Here is a 19,617-nt window from a genome sequence, read left to right as displayed (position 1 = left end):
AACACAAGGCTGTGGCCAGCAGAAGCTGGTTCTCATTTCTGCAATTCTGCAGAAAATACAAACAGCCAGAGCCACAAAATGGCCATATGACCATTACAATAACACAAGGCCATCTGCATACCAGACAATTATGTAGATGAAAACACAAGGCCGTGGCAACACACAAAGCAGAAGCTGGTTCTCATTCCAGCAATTCTGCAGAAAATACAAACAGCCAGAGCCATAAACTGCCTATGACCATTACAATACACAGTGCAGGAGCTAGTTCTCAGTCCAGCAATTATGCAGAAAATACAAACACAAACACAAAGGCCAGTGACATACATTACAAAAAATGGGGTTGCAAATTTGTTTAATGTTAATAGTTATATTTCTGCTGCTTTATGAATAAGGTATTGAAGAGGAGTTTTAGTCATGGCTAAGCAATAAACCAGATCCAAGACACAAGCTTGAAAGAGGAGTAACATCCAAGTCACATGGAATAGTAGATGTAACAAACAGATCAATAGAAGCCAAAGTTTGTTTCCTCCATTTCTGCTAAGACTGCAAAGGCACACAAGTTGGTAATAGACATCAAGCTTACAAACTCCAGCATTGGTTAACATGCTCAAATGGTTCGTGGTCGTAAATTGAAAGCAAATACAAACATCACTAAGCAAAACAAGAGCACCAAAAGTTTAATGCGTAATGTGTCCATTTTAAATGAGTGAAAATTATCACTAAAGATCGGATATATTACGATTTAAAACAAACACAAAATATACAGTTGAAAATAAATACAGGAATCACATTGCAAAAGAGTGGAAATAAAAGACATGCTACCTGTACAAATTATGATCAGGTTGCCCTTCAATTCTGCACCATCCAATAAAATAGTTCAAAATCATGTATGCCTCGCCTTAGAGCCTTTAACTTTTCTAGAAACAAATTTGAAATCTCAAACACTCCCTGTATTACAGCACGGCCAAGCAAAAGCCAATTCAACCCTCAGGTAAGTCTCTCTCTGTCTCTCTCTCCCCTCTAAACTATTCACTTCTCATTATGTAATTTTCTCTTTTGTGGTTGTGCATATGATATGTGTATGTTGGTAATTTTATCCACAATATTTTCAAACCAGGCCACTGTCATCATCATGTTTTCAAGTTTCAGCTTTTCCTCCTTTTCTGTCCATTTTGGGCAGATACGGAAATGTGCCGGGTAGAAATACATCACTCCAATTCCCCCCACTTCCTCTTCACCTCTGTAACCAAAAAGTGGAAATTGCTTCCTTTCCTTCCCTATCCTTTCCTTTCTTCCCTCTTTCCACCATTCCAAACAAAGTGTTAATGTGCTGCCAATTTTCCCGTGCTTCGTGGAAGTGCAGTGGTTCACAGCCATAGAGAATGGGTGCATGGGACAGTAGTAGTGGAGTGATTAGCAATAAACCAGATCCAAGACAGAAGCATGAAGTTATATACAAGACCATTGTCAGTAATTGAAGATCTATTTACTCAAATATTTCTACTGAATTTCTTCTATGGAAAAAATTACACATATATATACAATTTTTTGACAATGGCTTGGTATTTCTCAACAATAAGAATGGAAGTTAAAAGGTTGTAAGATACAAGGTGAGGGGGATCACCAGTAATCTTTGCATGAGCACTGGCCATTAGAAAAGCAATGAAACCCTGAAGAATCTCTTAGAAATATTTCTCTCTTGGTAACAACAGAAACATGCTTCAAGAATGTGTGGCAGTCCCCACAAAGAAGGATGTTCTTCACAATCCGAATAGGTTTTCCTGGCCTGCTCATCAGAAGCCCGTAAGTTGCTGCTAGTTTTGCACTGTGATTGAACAAGAAATCCTTCTTTTGATGCTCCTCTACATCATGAAGAACAAAGCTCGTGTCTGGCACATACCCAGCTTTTAGACATTCTAAGATCAGAATTTCTAATCCACTATAGATGTCTTTTGTTTGGGGATGGGATTTGTCTCTTGCATAGAAAAAATGTATCTTGTTCTGAAAAATGATCCAACTTCGACCTGGGTGTTTCCGGAAACCCATTTCTCTCATATTCTCCCTAACCATTTCAGAGCAATGCCATCTCCCAGATGCAGAATACAGATTTGATACAAGTATGTAGGTGGATGGATCTTTAGGTTCGAGAGCAAGAATGCGCTTTGCAACCCGCTTCCCAATAGTTGTATTCAAATGGATTCTACAACTATCAAGCAAGGCTCGCCAAATAGAGGCATCAGGCTCAAAAGGCATTGTACTGATCATCTCCTCTGCTTCTTCCAGTAGACCCCAGTAACCCAAAACTCCAACCAAGGATGCATAATGGTCTAAAGAGGGCTCAATGTCATAAACGCTTTTCAATGATGAAAAAAAGCTACGGCAATCATCAACTAAATTGGAGTTAGTGTGTCTGTAAGCTGAAATGATCAAAACAAAGGTAACTTTGTCTGGTTTCATGCCCATCTTCTTCATTTTTGACCAGAGGGCCAAGGCCTCATCACCCTGTCTGTGGAAAAGATGGCCAGCAAGCAAACCATTCCAGGAAACTGTGTTGTGTGTAGGCATATTATTGAATATCTTAATTGCATCATCCATGTTCCAACACTTAGAATACATGGTAAGCAAGGCATTTCCAACCATTAAATCAGATAAAAAACCAGATTTGAGAGCATGGCAATGTATTTGCTTTCCCATGTTATGGTATCCTATATTTCCACAGAGACCAAGTACTGAAGTTGATGCAACTTCATCCACAACCATTGTTCCTTTGGATTGACTAATGTTGAATAGAGAAATTGCCTCATCTGGCTGCCCATTTCGAGCATAACCACATATCATTGATGTCCAAATCACAGAGGTATCCTGGTCAAATGACCACCGTCTGAATATCTTTTCAGCATCTGCCATCTTTCCGCACTTTGTACACATATCAAGTAACGCTGCTTCAATACAAGCATTTGACTCAAAACCAATCTTGAAAATGAACCCATGAATCTGCTCACTAATTTTGCGATCCATGAGCAATCCACAAGCACTAAGAACACTTGTCAAAGTGAATTCTGTCAAGTCTACACCCTCTTCCACCATTTTTATAAATAATTCCAGTGCCCTTGACCCTTGGCCATTTCGACATAATCCTGTCAAAAGAGCATTATAAGAAAAAGAATTCCTTTCTGGCATCTTTTCAAATACCTCCACAGCCAACTCCACCAAGCCAAAGTCCATATATGCAGTAATAACTTCCGTCCAAGTGATCATATCTCTTATGGGCATCCTCTCAAACAAAGCTGTCACATCTTTTACACCCCCACCACAGTTAGTGTAGAACCCAATCAATGCATTGTTGACACTCAAATTAGCCTCCAGCCCAATCTTGATTGCATGAGCATGCACTTCTCGGCCTTGCATTAAAGAAGAACTGCCAGAACAAGCGGTCAAAAGAGTAGAAACTGTAAAATGGTCTACTCTAAGCCCATCATTTCTCTGCATATCACGAAAAAATTCGAATGCCTTATCATACATAAACTCACTTACCATACACGATATAACAGTATTCCACGACGCAATGTCTCTGTGCAGCATTTCACCGAACAATTTGAGCACAAATAAGAAACACCCACATTTACTATACAACCCCATAAGCGCATTCGAAACAAAAACAGAATCTTTCAAAAACCCAAGTTTGATTATCATAGCATGAACTTGTAAACCCAGTTGTAAATCCAAAATCCGAATGCAGGCAGTCAAAATTGCAACAAAGGTATACTCGTTAGGCTCAATACCTGAATCCCTCATTCGAAAGAAAAGCTCCACCGCCTCGTGTTCTCGATTCGACTTCGAAAACCCAGATATCAACGCCGTATAAGACACCACATTGGGGCACGAAAGGCCGAGGAAAACATTGTAAGCTTCAGAGAGAAGACCCAGCTTGAGATATGCGGAAATGAGAGCATTGCTGAGATGGGTGTGCTCTTGGAGCTTGGAAATGCATGCGTGGACAGCGTTCACGAGCTGTGCATCGCCGTAGCGAGCTGAGAGGCGAAGCAAATCAAATAAGGTATCAATGAGAGAGTTTTGTGCGTCGTTTGGTGAAGAAGAGCCATGGGAAGACTCGAAGGGCAAAAGGGTTGGTGTTGAAGAAAGAGGTTGGGTTGGGGAAGTGGAGAAGTGGGGTTGGTGGTGGTGAGTTTTGCGAAGCTTGAAGTTGGAGAGTGAAGAGAATGGTGGTGGTCGTGGAGTTTTGGGAAAGAGGAAGATTGGGCTATGGGGCGGAGAGGAAGAGAGAAGAGAGTGTGGGAAAGAGTAATAAGAAGGGGCGATTGTGGCGGTTGCAGTGGTGGTGGTGGTGACAGTGAGAGAGGGAGTGGATTGAATAACAGTGGCCATGAATTGTGAATATTCAAGGCGCCCACCATAATCACCTTCTCTATCCAAAACATTTGGATGTTCTCATGTCCGTTGCGACGCGCCTTCACCATCTCTCTTTATCTATTTCTTTTCTTTTCTTTTTTTTTTTCTTTTCTTTTTTTTTTTTTTTTGCATTAATACCACTTAGTTTGCTGAAAGCAATAAAAAAATAATTTTTAAATTACTGTTTACTCTCTAAATTTTGTTCATTTACCTTAACGTACTATTCATATTTCATGAACAGTGTAAGAGGTGCTCGTAAAAAAAAAAAAAAAAAAAAAGAATGAAAACGCAAACGCAACCATGAAATGCATATCTGAACGCATACTAAGTATAAAAAATAAAATAAAAAAAGAATGAAAACGTAAACGCAACCATGAAACCATGAAATGCATATCTGAACGCATACTAAGTATAAAAAATAAAAAATAAAAAGAATGAAAACGCAAACACAACCATAAAACGCATATCTGAACGCATACTAAGTATAAAAGTAAATTTCGTTGGTATAGTATTTTGGCTAATGCCAGACAAGTCTAAAATACTTCAAAACTGATCAATTTAATTCTTAAATCTAATTTGGTCCATAAGAGAGAAAAGAAAAATTACTAACTAGACTAACTATGTTTAGGGACTGAGTTGGGTTTAAGGACCAAATTGATCAATTTTGGACTTAATTGACATTAACTCAAAGCTTTAAAAAAAAAAAAAAAAAAGTTAATGGAATTTACTCTATACTTAAAGAAGAAGAGCTCTAGTACCTCTAGTAAGGGACCTTATAAATGAAGACATCAACAATGGACCACTGCAGAGTGTGGCTTTGTGGTAGGAGTTCTCGTGTCGATTCATATGATACTTAATAGGAGTTAAGCAGTTTGAGTAGTGACATTTGAATGAATGTGTTGTGCCCACAATGATAACTGCATTAAGACCTTGGTTGTACACATGGTGTTATCTATTTTCATCACGTGATGTGAAGTTAATGAATAATGAATCCACGTCACCTTTTTATTCAGCAAATAAAAAAAGACATCAACAATGGGATAGGAAGCTAGTACACTATTTTTGAATGAGGGGCTATAGAAGATATCTTAAGAATTAATCTTGGCAAAGTAAGTTCGCAGAATAGGTTGATATGGAAAGAAGATAACAGTATGTGCTTTCTCAGTAAGACAGGGTTGCAGTATACCTTCAAATTGGTAGAGTGGGGAACATCGATCAAACATTCTTCATTTCTTCCTACCTGTGATAACCTATGCCAGGAAGAAAAAAATCAGCACGGATCCAATATTACTATCCGTTGCTAACATTCAAAAACAGTTTTACATATCCTATGGGATTTTCCCTTTCACAAGAAATGTATGAGCTCTAGACTCTAGTTAGAGGTAAACTACAAAATGTGTATTCGGTGATCGAGATTTCATAGTCTAGCACAAGAAATGGTTGAGAAGTTGTTTTTGCATGAGACATTTGACCTATTTGCTTTAGGTATGTCATGGTTGAGTTGTTTTCTTGTGGGAAACATGACACGAATTTAGCTGGTGGTTGTGCATATGTCTCCCTTTTAGCCAAAATGTTTGAATCTTCCATTTTAGGGTCCTATTGCTGTATATATTTAATTTTTAAATAATATTTCTTTCTTCAGTAAAAAAAGAAAAAGAAAAAGAAAAAAAAGAGAGAAATAGAAAGAGGGAGAATTATTATTATTATTATTATTATTATTATTATTGGGAATTATACTAGGCCTTATTAATATACTAAGGCATTACGAAGGGCACATAAAGAGTAAGATCTAAATAGAAAATTTGCGTTGAAAATGTTTTCCTCCATAACACTACATGACTATTCACATTTATTAATCAATAGTTCATTAAATCATTTAAATACGTAACACAACTATTAAGTAAGTCATGTGATAAAAGTATATATGAATTATCTTTCAAGATATCACGTAAAGAGTTGAATAAATTTTAAATTTATCATCTTTTAGGTGCTCTTTCGCATTCAATAAGTCATAGTTTAACATCTTCATCACTTAAAACCAATAATTTTAAGGTGATTTCACACTTCTATCTGTTATCGCAAAAAAAAAAAAAAAAAAAGGTGATTTCACACCAAAGTTTTGTACCATTGTAATTAAAAACACAACTAAAGTCAAAATTGTAAACTTTATTTAGGAATTTACTCAATTTTTTTTAGAATTGTGCTAGGACCACAAAAAATGACACAACTTTGTGCCACTACTCGCCACATGGTGAGTTGTAATTGGTAAAGATGTGTCTGTGAACCATGTGAAAACACACTTTCACCAATCAAACTCGCCACGTGACAAGTTGTGGCACAAAATTGTGCAATTTTCAGTGGACTCAGCATTTTTTTTTTTTTTTTAACAAGTGCTTGTGGAACCATCATTTGAAAATAGTTTGCTATTTTTAATAAGTTTTTAAAGAGAAAATCCAGCAGTTGTAATTTTTCAAAAATAGTTTTTGTTTTTAATTTAGTAAAATCATTTTTTTCCTGAATTTTGGTATAGTTATTTTTTTATATAATAATTTTGGTATAGTTATTGAAAGCACTCATTGACTTTTCTTCTCATTTATCACCGAAAATATTTTTAAAAATAAGTACTATTTGATAATGTTCTCCTTCTCCCTATCAAATTTGCCCCCAAAAAAAAAAAAAAAAAAAAAAAAAAAAAAAAAAAAAAAAACATAAAACAAAGTATAGATGCGCGTAGGAATTAGGAAAACAAGGAATGTACATAAAACAAAAAGGTTGTCGTTGACGAGATACAAATTAGAAGATGTATAAAGGAATGAGATTTTCATTTCGTAGCTTCGTTTCATAAATCCTGCGACTTCCACTTCCATGGACCAAACTCGCAAGCATCAGGTACACACTACACACACACACGCACTCTCTCTCTCAGTTTCTTTATTTCTTTCGTTTTGTTAATCAACCAACCCATCCATCTTCTCGAGCTCCATCGTTTTTAATTTTTTTTCTTTTCCAAAATTCACTCTTTTTTCAATTAACTTGTTCTGAAATAACGAGTTTTTTTTTTTTTATCGTAATTCGTGATGATCAGTGCGCACTATTACTGTTTCTTCTTTAATTTCCATTACCCACTTGGTTTTTATTACTGGGTATGTATTTGTTTCCTTAGAAATTGTGGAATCACGGAAATTGATGAATCTTCATGTTTAATCATTTAGGATTAGAGAAATCAAATATAATTAACTGACATATTTGACTTCATCTTTGCATTCCCTGCAGACCAAAATAACATGGGAACACATAAATCATCATAATTCTATTACTTTTGTGTGTGTGTGTGTGTGTGTGTGTGTGTGTGTGTGGTTTCTTATTTGGTTCCTGATTGATCACTGAGCACTGAGCAATTTGAATTATAATCTTGAATTGTCATATATTTTACTGTTGGTGTTAATGGGGTTGATCAGGTATCATTGAGGGGAGCGAGTGTGAAGGAGATTACAAGGGATGCTCTTCTTGAGAAGGTATCTCAGGAAAGAGAGCTACGCAATTATGCCAGACGAGCTACCGCCGCTGCTCTTTTTATTCAGGTGCATTTCTATTTACCTTTTAATCATTATTATTATTAGTAATAATGTGTTTCATTAAGAAAGGGCAAGAAAGGGTGCAACCCCAATACATGGGATGTATAGTAGAGATTTTACCTTTTAATCATTAATTTGGTCCCTTGACTCTATTCCTGCTTTTGGTGGCATGGAACGCATATTGTTATTGGATGAATGACTTATATGATAAAACAGGACCAAAAAAAAAAGTTTTCATTGTTTATGAAGTTCAGCATTCCACAATGCATTTTACCACCCGAGAGAGTAAGGCTAAGGTTGTTATGCTGATACTGTTAGGTTTATAAGGCTTTGATTTTTTCGTCTACAAGAAAATTTGATAAAATAAAGGACAACAGTTAGTATTTTGTATAATATTGCATTCACAACACCAACATCATAGATGGGCCTGTAGAAAAATTGGATCCATCACTGTAATGGATGGGATAACTCATTTGTGCAAATTCATCAAATCCCCACCTCAATTTTTTTATTGATGTAAGTTGTGATTCTTGTATATCCCATGAATTGCCCACTCTTAAAGTTGAATTTTTCATAAGGACTATGAAAAATGGAAATGGAACCATAAAAAATTTTGTGGGGAAACCATACTGACCCCCCGATTTGCTCTTGAAGTCCCAATATGTGTCAAATCTAGTTAATAGCTATAGTTGAAAAATGAGAAAATGACCTGGTTTCTTTGCCTTCATAGAGAGTCTGGAGGCGCTACAAGGTTGCAAAGGCGGTTGCTTTGCAGCTTCAAGAAGAATGGGAGAGCTTGTTGAATCGTAATGCTGGTGTGATGACAGGAACATGGATTTCAAATGCTGTGCTGAGACCTTTTCTTTTCTTTACTGCATGTTTGTCAGTCCAGCGTCAGAAGATCCAAGTCAGAGATATAAATTGTATGCAAAAATGCTTTAGAATTCTGTTGGAAAGCTTGAACTCAACTGGTATGCCAATTTCCTAAATCTTATCTACTGAATTTATTGGTTATGGCTTCAGATGCTTAACTTTTTTTTTTAACTGTGTTCTCCTTACCAGTTGTTGAGTTGAAAATTCCAATAACTTCATTAAAAGCTGTTACATGTTGTGGGGTTCTTTCATCATTTGGTCATCACATGGGTCTTGGATATCAAGTCTTAAATGAGTTAAACAATGAAAAGGCTGTTGGATCCCATTTTGTCTCAGCTACCAATGTGGAAACTTGTTTTTTGAAAATGAAAACCTTTCATACTATGCACTCTTTGGAGTCTTACTGTAGAGAGCTGCAGATATTTAACCTTGACAGACCTCTACTCTTTGCTCTTTAGGCCCAGAGGAAATTCGGTTGTCATGGATTAACCCAATTTTTTAACATTCTTTGTTTTTCCTCAAGTACCAAAGCAATAATTTCTTCTCCCATTGAATTTTCTATTAAACCCAAAGTTATGAATTTTACCCTAATTCTGATTTTCTGGGGATCATTTGAAGAAGTTATTTGTCTGGAGAAGTCACTTTCAGACCTCATTAGAGCTTGTAATAGACAATGCCCAATCGGGACAAATATAAATTAATTATTGGGTATTAAACTGGACCTATTTCTCTAATTTTAGTATGAAAAAATTGCATTTGTGTTAAATGTTTTTTTTGGGTGGTTTTTGTGAAGTTTCCAAACTAAAGCTCTATGAATCCAAATATGTTGGAATATTCACATGTGAGTAGTGTGGTTGGTTAAGTAATAAAGTCCCACATTGGATACTAATGAGAAGAGTGAGTGGTTATTATAACATAGTTGAGCTCATATCTATTGGGCTTAAGCCTTTTGGGTTAAAGTGATGTCTCTATATGTTATATTAACTACTCAAAGAGTCTCCTCATGCTGTTTCTCTCCCCAACAAAATAAATGGTTTTTTTTTTTTAAGCCAGTTGCTTTATTAATATTGTTTTCTGCTATTATTCCTTGCTTCATTGATCTGCTTTATTAATAATTTTGGTGTCCCTGAATTCTTAAAAGGCACCTGCTTAATGCCCCACAGTCCTTTTTATTTTCTTTATTATTTTATTTTAATATGCCACTATTTGGTATATAGCTGAAAATTTTATATTTTTATGGTCCAGATATAAAGGAAAACTTTTGCTCCTTGGCCACCAGTACCCTTGAAGAGAGAAGAGTATGGGCTTTTCAAACACAGAAGCTGATTTCTCTCTGCCTATTTATTCTTTCAGAGTTTAATAAATCCCACACAGGGGGTCAAGATATCATTGTTCTTACCTCCTTAGCAATGCGTCTGGTTGTTTTCCTTACTGATCTGAATGGGTGGAAAAGCATTACTGCTGATAATCGTCAGGATGCAGATATAGCAGTGAAGAATTTAATTTGTTTTATGGGGAGTAGTAAAAGTGGTATTTACATATCTATTAGAAGATATATTAATACATTGGACGTTTCTTTTTCTTCACAAATAAACAGTATTGCCCAGACAGATGATAAAATTTTGATCACTGCAAGTGCAATAACTTTAGCTCTACGCCCTTTTCACATGACAAATTCAGATACAGATGGCCGAGTCATGTTGGATGTACATAATGCTGCTGAGCAGTACTGTGTCTTTCTAGTTACAATTCCTTGGCTTGTTCAACGTCTGCCAGCTGTTCTTGTACCTGCTCTAAAGCACAAGTCTATTTTGTCACCATGCTTCCAGACTATACTGGTAAGGCTCATTAGATTTGGAAGAAAGAAAAATTCTGTGATATTTATATCATGTACAGATGTACTTATGTTGATACTTATCCATATTGCATTATATTTAAGTAATTGCTGCAAACTGATCTGTAGCTGAGACCGTGATTATAGAGGTATTATTTTTATGGAACTTTTGATTTTATAAATAAGCTATGTGATAAATTTATTTTCTACAATAAGAAGGAAGATATGATATGCGCTACCATTTGCTAGTCAAATTTTAAAACTGCTGCGAAAGAGATTCCTTGTCGCCCTACTTATTTGCCTTAAATTTTTGTAAATATTATACAAACTGACATTTTGAAATGAGACTATTTCTATACTGTGGCTTTTCTTGGCACTTTATGTGTTATATACGTGTGTGTGTGTGTGTATGTGGAAATTATTTGCCTATTGATGTCCAAGTGCCTCAATGCCCTCGCTTGGGTCATTTAGTATTTTGGAAACTAGATTTGCATGTAAAAGCTTGTGTTATATATTGCTTTGCTTCAATCAATGTGTTTTTTTTTTTTTTTTTAATTTTATTTATGTTGACATTGCAATAATTTCTATTTTATAATTGGGGAGCATTATTCTTCTATTATCCTCAAGTCAACTAAATCTTAATTTTCTCGTTGATATAAGTTCTTACATTTTAGTATGATTCAAACATGTGGGGACTGATCAAACTATGGCAGGCGTTGGCAGATCTTGAAAGAGAAAATTTTAACTGAGATGTCAGAGATGGATCAGTCAGAAATTCATTCTTCTTCCAAGGTCATTCCACCGGTTGGTTGGGCTCTTTCAAACATTATATGCCTAGCAACAGGGAGAGAGAATGATTCTGTGGATCCTGGCAGGTTTATTCAAGGTTTAGACTATGCATCATACGTCCACGTTGTTATCACTCTTGCAGAAAACTTACTGGGTTGGCTTGAGAATGTAGAATGGATGAGGAAGGAGAAGCAGGATGACCTAATTGATGTATCTGCAGAGCCCATTGATACAATTTTGCACGAAACTGAGAGGATGCATGGTTCCTTAAAGATGTCATATATGGATATGTTCAGGCCTATATGTCAGCAGTGGCATCTTAAAAGTCTTCTGGCAATCATAGACACGGATTCCCATACTCTCAGTGCTAAGACTGTGCCACCAAACAATATAGAATGCTTGAGGAAGTTTGAACTGCTTGATATTGCATATTTTTACTCATTCATGCTTAGAATATTTACAGTCTTTAATCCCACATTTGGCTCGTTGCCCATTCTTAACATGCTATCTTTTACTCCTGGATTTCTTGTAAATCTGTGGGGAAATTTGGAAAGTATTCTTTTTCCTGTAAGCAATCACATTACTGAAAATAATCGTTATCTTTACACTGGTAAGAGTTCAGGAAAAGAAAAAGGTGGGGTTTTTGTGAAAAAGCAAAAGGGTGCCAATAAGGATGGTGCTAATAAGTGGGTCAATGTACTAAATAAATTTACTGGTAAGTCACAAGCAGACGATGATTGTAGAGATTTAATTGATGGTCTTCCTAGTCCTAGCCTAGTTAATCAGGACTCTTGTGATGTATGGGACATAGAACCTTTAAGGTGCGGTCCACAAGGTATTTCAAAAGATATGACATGTCTGCTTCATCTCTTCTGTGCCACATATTCTCACCTGCTGCTAATTCTCGATGACATTGAGTTCTATGAAAAACAGGTAAAAGCTTTTTAGAAATTTTTTATGGTCCTCTTGAATTTGTGGATGATACTTATTTTAGCATTTCATGACTTGAACCAGGTTCCATTCACACTGGAGCAGCAACAAAGAATTGCATCAGTGCTCAATACACTAGTGTATAATGGTTTGTCTAATGCAATTGGTCGGCAGACTAGACCTCTTATGGAATCTGCAATCAGATGCTTGCACTTAATGTATGAAAGAGACTGCAGGCACCAGTTTTGCCCCCCAGTTTTGTGGCTTTCACCTGCTACAAAAAACCGGCCTCCAATTGCAGTAGCTGCCAGAACTCATGAAGTTTTTTCAGCTAATTTAAGAGCAGATGATGCTTTGACTAGTCGTAGCATGGGTTCTATTATCACTACTACTCCACATGTATTTCCTTTTGAAGAAAGGTAGGAACATAATTACTACAATGACTATTGCTGTTCTGCAAGCTTCACAACTAGAGTTCTATATGTTTGTGGGCCACCCTTTTCAGCTCTCAATTTTTTGTGGTTCTCAATTTTTTTTTTTACTGATTAGTCATTCTTTCTATTTCTGTTCCAATCTACTTTTCTTCATTATTACAGTCTCTCTCTCAGAAAAGACCTGCCAAATCCCTTGAAATCAACTTTTGTATTGCTGGACATGGAGTCTCTAAATGCATGCACAGAAACGACATCAAGAAATCCACTATTTTCTTTTTTTTGATAGGTTCAACTATTTTCTTATAGTGTAATGTGTCTCTGAAGACCAATTAAGTTTGACAGTCGTACTCCATCTAGTAGCATATAATTTTTACTTGTATGAGGTTGTGGATTGTAATATGTTGTAGCTTTTTTTTTTTTGTGATAGTATAATGTGTAATAGCTTTTGACAAACCAGTTTTCTCTTTGGATATCTCAAAATTTAAGAATATAAACATGAAATCTAGCTTTTGGACACTTTGTAATTTGCTACCAAAGATTATGGCGAACCTTGCTAAAATGGATTCCCTGTTTGTGGAGCATATGTGCATGTGTTCTTATGTGTGAGTGTGTGTAGGTTTAATCATCTAGGAAGGAATCATTCTTTAATCTTATGTTTCGTGGTTGCAAGCACGCATGTGGGGTTGCATGAACATGGGTGGGCTTTTGGGTTAGTTTGCCATGGCAAGCATGCAAACACATGAATATAGATATGGATGTGGGATCGAGGGTTGCATGAGTGTTGGTGGGTAGGTTTATGGGTGTTATGAGGGCACACGTGCATGCATGTAGGATGTATGGGTGTGCGTGTGTGTATTTGTGCATTTCCTATTTGCCAAGTCTTTACCTTCAAGGTCTTCTCCCCCCCCCCCCCCCTCCCCCCCCACAACCGGGTTTCCCTTCCCCCAGAGGAAGTGGATGCCAGTTAGCTAGCTGTTTCATCACACCTTTTTGCTAACTATTAGCTTTTGAGGTTTGTGTTTTTCTTGCCTATTGATATTAAATATAAGAAACTAATCTATCCGTTACAATTATGTTCAAACTTAGAAGTATAACAAAAGATGCTACTTGACGTGGTTTCCATCTTGGCAGAGTTGAGATGTTTAGAGAGTTCATCAAGATGGATAAAGCCTCCCGGAAAATGGCTGGTGAAGTTTCTGGACCTGGTTCACAATCGGTTGAGATAGTAGTTCATCGGGATCGTATTGTTGAAGACGGATTTCAGCAATTAAATTCCCTGGGGTCAAGGTTGAAGTCATCCATCCATGTTTCATTTGTTAGTGAATGTGGCCTCCCGGAGGCTGGTCTGGACTATGGTGGATTGTCTAAGGAGTTTTTAACTGATATATCAAAAGCAGCCTTTTCCCCTGAGTAAGTTTGAAACTATGTATAAACTATTTTTGTCTTTCTTACATTGTTATCTGCTTTTCCAGAAGTCAGCTACCTTTTTCGTTGTCTTAGGTATGGGCTATTCTCCCAAACCTCAACTTCAGACAGACTTTTAATTCCTAATGCATCTGCAAGATATCTAGAGAATGGTATCCAGTTGATTGAGTTCCTTGGAAGAGTTGTTGGTAAAGCTCTTTATGAAGGAATTTTACTAGATTACTCTTTTTCACATGTTTTTGTACAAAAGCTGCTGGGCCGATATAGCTTTCTTGATGAACTATCAACACTTGATCCAGAGCTCTACAGAAGTCTCATTTATGTGAAGGTAAAATCCCTTCTATTATAATATTTTATGTAAAAATGTAAATACATACACACAGATGTTCTTTTCTCTTCTCCTTCAAATCCTTGCAGAAGCATTGATAAATAATTTGTATGACTATGAGCATGAAACTCTATAGAATTAGTGCTTGGTGGCTAGGTTGAAATATACAACTGAGCCTTGTGCTTCAGTTGCATTCCTAACAAGGTACGAGGAAATGTATTCATAGAATAACAAAGCTGATGTGCTTTATGGTGCTAATTGTTAGGCAACCTAGAATTAACAAGATGTGTCAAGTAGTAAGATTTTGAGGTGGATGAGTGTACTAGCTGTGGTAGATGATATATGAAGTTCACAACTTTCATGACAACTGAGGAAGGGAGCATTTGTTCATGTTTATATGACTATTGATAGCGCAAATCAGAGTATGTGTATCAGCTGGCAAGAAGAGATGGATGATACAAAGATGATGTTTTAAATTATAAAGAACTTCACCATCTACTGGAATGTGGTCTTTCGCAATTCAAATTATTGAGACAAGAATTATTTTGTTGTCTCTATCTTTTTTTCCCCCTTGAAATAAGTTGAACAAGATTCTACATGTTTACTTGATGTGGCTAGCTCCTTCCCAAGCTATATGATAATTCTTTTAAATGTATCTTAGGACCAGATATTGTGAATCCCTTATTATATAAAATTTTTATTTATATATGGTAATGAGAGATGAGGAAATAGAGTTGAGGAATGGAGGATGAAGAATTTAATGAGAGGTGAAGAGAAGATAAGAGAAGTCAAAAGAGAGGATAATTGAGAAAAAGAGAGAAAGTGAAGTGGTTGTGGGGGAGGCAACTATCTTCCAATATTCTTCTATGAGCCCCTCTATTTGTTAACATATTAAGACTTGGATTTCCACTTTTAATAGTGCCATGTCATCCACTGTGGATCACACATCAAACTATTAGAATCCTTCCTGCATCATGACCAGTAAGGCATTATTGATTGCTTGGTTGAGCCCACTGAAGGTGGGCAGTCTCTCATTTCGTAATTATTTGGATGTTCTATATGAGTGGGGTTGGGCTTGGGGATTTACACATTATACTTCCGTTCTTGAGTTTCTTAATTCTCTTAGTTTTTCAATTTGATTATTTGTAATTCTTTTTGATTCTTTGAGTTCATCATCATGAACATGAAGTAATGATCTTTTTCAATAAAATTCCAATCTTACTTTTTAAAATTAGATGTTTTCTGTCTTTTATGCCTGCAGCATTATGATGGTGATGTCAAGGAACTTGCCCTAGATTTCACAGTTACCGAAGAATCATTTGGCCAACGGCATGTTATAGAGCTTAAAGCTGGTGGCAAGGATGCCTCTGTGACAAATGAGAACAAGATGCAGTATGTTCATGCAATTGCAGATTATAAACTTAACCGACAGGTCTGTCACAGATGCTGCATGATGTATGTAAACATATCTTCTTGACTATGAATTTACCTTGTTTTTAATAATTTGCAGATATTGCCCTTTTCAAATGCATTCTATAGAGGGTTGATTGATCTTATATCACCATCTTGGTTGAAGTTATTTAATGCAAGTGAATTCAATCAGGTATTTTGAATCTATATGTGCATTTAATACTTTTCTATCAGATGATCTTTAGCTGCTGGATATGGTTGTGTATGAATCAATATGAGATCACTTGCTTCATTTGTCATCCCATGTGCACTGCAATCCTAGGCTTAATGCAAAAATTAAGTCCGACAGTTAGGTGGATAATCTATTCCGGTCTGAAGTCTCAGATCTTTCTTGTTACTTTCTGAGGTTTACATAGTGTGCTGTTTAGTTTGTTTGAAAATATTATCAATGGAATTTTGAGAAAGATTTTAGCCTTTGAATGAGCAAGTATTTGATGGATTTTTTATAAACAGAGATACCCTTAAACCCTGGTTAATGAGAGAGAAAATTACTGAGTTTTCTTGTTGAATTGCTTTCTAGAAATTGGCACTTCAGTTCATATGACTTGATAATATCGTTGGATGACTTCATTAGTGTTTCCCAATTAATGATTCCTTATGTTTTCAAAATCTCTCCTTAAAATCTTTTTCTTCTTAAATGACTCTGGGTTTTGGTTAACAAACTTTTCAGAAGTTCATTTCATTGGTCAAATGCTGATCCTGCATAATTACCATATGCAGTTGCTTTCAGGTGGAAACCATGATATTGACGTTGATGATTTAAGAAATAACACACGATACTCTGGTGGTTACTCTCAAGGAAGCCGGACAATTAAAATCTTTTGGGAGGTATTTGACTTCAGAATGGAATTTGAATGAGCTGATTTTTCTTTTGTTGTTTTCTTACGTTCACATTTTTCTTAGTCTTCCATGCTACCTATATTCCAGTTCATATTTGATGTTTCATGTACTTCCAACCCTGCGTTAGCAACCTCCTCATGTCTGTGCACAAATAGTCATTTTTAAGGAACGAGAAAGCATTAGGTATATAGTTTTTTTTTTTCTTTTTGCTCATTAGAGAAAGTAAGGGACCCAACCGGTATTAACAACTAGAATTTAACTTCTATGGTTGGCTAGTAAACACTAATTATCTCTCCATTGTTGGATATGCTTGACTTTGATTCTAATATATATGCAGGTCAGCGAAAAAGTAAAGATACAGTGGGAATTTATATGGAAAAAGGCTCTTTGGCTCTAAAATCAAACCTACCCCTTAAGCTATGAGGAAATGATGAATTTAATCATTATTCCAACACTTCCCCTTAATAAATGGGGCCCAACACATGAAACTCATGTTTTGGGCCCTATTTTTGAAGTTTTTTTTTTGGTCGGCCCAAGCTATCTGATCTATAAGCTTATGCACACCAACTAGCACATATATTGGTCCTCTTTGTTTGGATAATGTTTAATGAATTAAAACTTCTAAATTATGCTCGCCTGTATCGGAAAACTTATTCCTTTCTATAAAACTTGTAATAATGCATAATTAGTTCTTGTCTGCAAGACCAGGCAGGAATTTTGCCATGTTATAATCCAATTATTGGATTTTAGATATCTTTCTTTTTTGAATTCCAGATTTGCTCATATCTCTAAATTTCTAGTTTGCACAATGTCTCCATGCTGGTGTCATGTTCTTTTATTTCACTTCATTCTTTGAATTCCCTTCACCCTGCATTTAAGTTGATTCTTTTTGTATTCTTGTCTTAAAGGTGGACCTTGGTTGAGGAATTCTATAATCTTTTTTATGTTTCCATTGAGTTTCTCCTGATTATCGTGTCACAGGTTATTCGAGAATTTGAACCAAAGGAACGTTGTATGCTTCTTAAATTTGTGACCAGTTGTTCTCGAGCTCCCTTACTTGGGTTCAAACACTTACAGCCAACCTTTACTATCCATAAGGTATAATATTGATCATTCATTTTCTGCCTATAATTTTACAAATTTATTTTTTCTAAATGATTCTGTCACCCTATTCCTCTTTGGTGTCTGCATTCAACATTTTTTTTTTTTGATAAGTAAGAATGTTATATATACAAACGGCTACTCTATGCATGAAAAACATAGAGTAAACCCAGAAAATACAACAAGAAGAAAACAGAGAAAAAAAAAAAACAAAAAAGAAAACCAACAGCATATTAATTACAAAAGAGAAAGAGAGCTAAGAAAAGAGGGGAGAGAATCACTAGTCGTGAGTCCCCATGCCCAAGACCAGTCAAAAAGAGTCCCACTAAAAGAAGCAATCATCTAAACACCGGAACTATCTAAATCCTCAAAAGTCCGCCGATTCATTTCCTTCCAAATGCACCATAGGTCGCACAACAGAACTAAGTTCCAAATCTGAGACAAATGCTTCCCCAACCAATTCCACCAGCCAAAAAGCAAATCTGGGATCGATCTAGGTACAACCCAAGACAAACCAAAAGTAATTAAGACAAAGATCCACAACCGCTAAGCCATCTCACAATGAAAAAGTAAGTGATCTATCGTCTCTCCACAATGCCGGCACATAATTAGGCATTTGTGTGTACCCTTTTTAAATCTTCAGGTGCTCAAGATTGCTTTTGGCTTGCTTTTCTCATTATTTTAACTGTGTTTTGGGTAGATGCATATTTAAGATTGATTACACTAGAAACCAGAAGGAGACTGAGATATTCTTTATTAAGGTCCAGAGTACCCAAGCACCTTAAGTTTCTGTGAGAATAACTGTGTATGCTAATGGGGTGGCAGGGTCATGTGTGTAAGTTAAAACTTCAACTATATTCATTGGAAACTATAAAAACCTAAGATTAATATTCATAGAAAATGTGCAATAAATAGGAGCACTTTACTTTCCATTGATTAGTAAGGGGTATGGCAATTAGTACCATGTCTGAAATAATAAGTAGCCTCTTGTTCATCCCATGCATATCCTATTTCTCTCTCTCTCTCTCTCTCTCTCTCCACAGCACATTCAATATCAGCTCCATTTTTCACTGGCAGCTCTATATTGAAACATATATTGAAGTAGGGGTGATTGCCACTAAACATATTTAATCTGATTAAAGCTTTAACTTACAAATTTTTTTTTTTTTTTTTTTTTTAACGTCCAAGCACTTTAAGAGCAAAACTTCTCTATGCAATCAGTTCCAATGCAGGATTTGAACTTTCTTAGGGATCTGATTCAGGTCATTTTTATTTGCCTCTAGTTATATAGTGAAACTAAACTGGATTTGATTGCCATTGATTTTTAGGATTTTAAATGCCAAACAAAAAATTATCTTCAATTGGTTTATTTCGGATGCAATTGTAATTTTTTCATCTTATCCATGCCCGATCTCTAACTTCAAACCTGAGGACCATTGGGGTTTACAATATTATTTAAAAAATAAATAAAAATAACGCAATTTATGCATAAACAATATATATATAGAGAGAGAGAGAGAGAGAGAGAGAGAGAGATGGGTTCAAATTACACATTTTCTAAATAATTGGATTTAAATAGATCCAACGAAGAAAAAAAAAAAAAAAAAA

The 19,617-nt window shown here is 35.9% G+C and overlaps 2 protein-coding genes across 3 annotated transcripts in view; one reads left to right on the top strand and one right to left on the bottom strand.

Moving 5' to 3' along the window:
• Window positions 1–803: 803 nt before the first annotated feature.
• LOC111997141 (pentatricopeptide repeat-containing protein At5g03800-like) lies at window positions 804–4,477 on the bottom strand. The gene has a single exon (XM_024029203.2). It carries the CDS (start codon window positions 4,384–4,386, stop codon window positions 1,621–1,623), a length of 2,766 nt encoding a protein of 921 aa, XP_023884971.1. The 5' UTR covers window positions 4,387–4,477; the 3' UTR covers window positions 804–1,620.
• Window positions 4,478–7,140: 2,663 nt separating this feature from the next.
• LOC111997152 (E3 ubiquitin-protein ligase UPL7) overlaps window positions 7,141–19,617 on the top strand; it is a 17,246-nt gene continuing 4,769 nt past the window's right edge. The window contains exons 1-12 of one of the 2 annotated variants that reach the window (XM_065782036.1): window positions 7,141–7,299; window positions 7,869–7,991; window positions 8,716–8,956; window positions 10,104–10,696; window positions 11,416–12,414; window positions 12,496–12,830; window positions 13,977–14,255; window positions 14,346–14,598; window positions 15,860–16,030; window positions 16,109–16,201; window positions 16,789–16,896; window positions 17,890–18,006. In XM_065782036.1, coding sequence (XP_065638108.1) covers window positions 7,276–7,299; window positions 7,869–7,991; window positions 8,716–8,956; window positions 10,104–10,696; window positions 11,416–12,414; window positions 12,496–12,830; window positions 13,977–14,255; window positions 14,346–14,598; window positions 15,860–16,030; window positions 16,109–16,201; window positions 16,789–16,896; window positions 17,890–18,006 — 3,336 coding nt within the window. In that variant the 5' untranslated portion in view covers window positions 7,141–7,275. The remainder of the gene's footprint in view (window positions 7,300–7,868; window positions 7,992–8,715; window positions 8,957–10,103; window positions 10,697–11,415; window positions 12,415–12,495; window positions 12,831–13,976; window positions 14,256–14,345; window positions 14,599–15,859; window positions 16,031–16,108; window positions 16,202–16,788; window positions 16,897–17,889; window positions 18,007–19,617) is intronic. The other variant, XM_024029218.2, reaches the window with a different exon arrangement.

Source organism: Quercus suber, unplaced genomic scaffold, assembly GCF_002906115.3.
Source record: "Quercus suber isolate HL8 unplaced genomic scaffold, Cork oak 2.0 scaffold_287, whole genome shotgun sequence".
NCBI lineage: Eukaryota > Viridiplantae > Streptophyta > Magnoliopsida > Fagales > Fagaceae > Quercus > Quercus suber.
The sequence above is the reverse complement of the archived record's forward strand: the minus strand, read 5'-3'. Positions and strand labels throughout refer to the sequence as shown.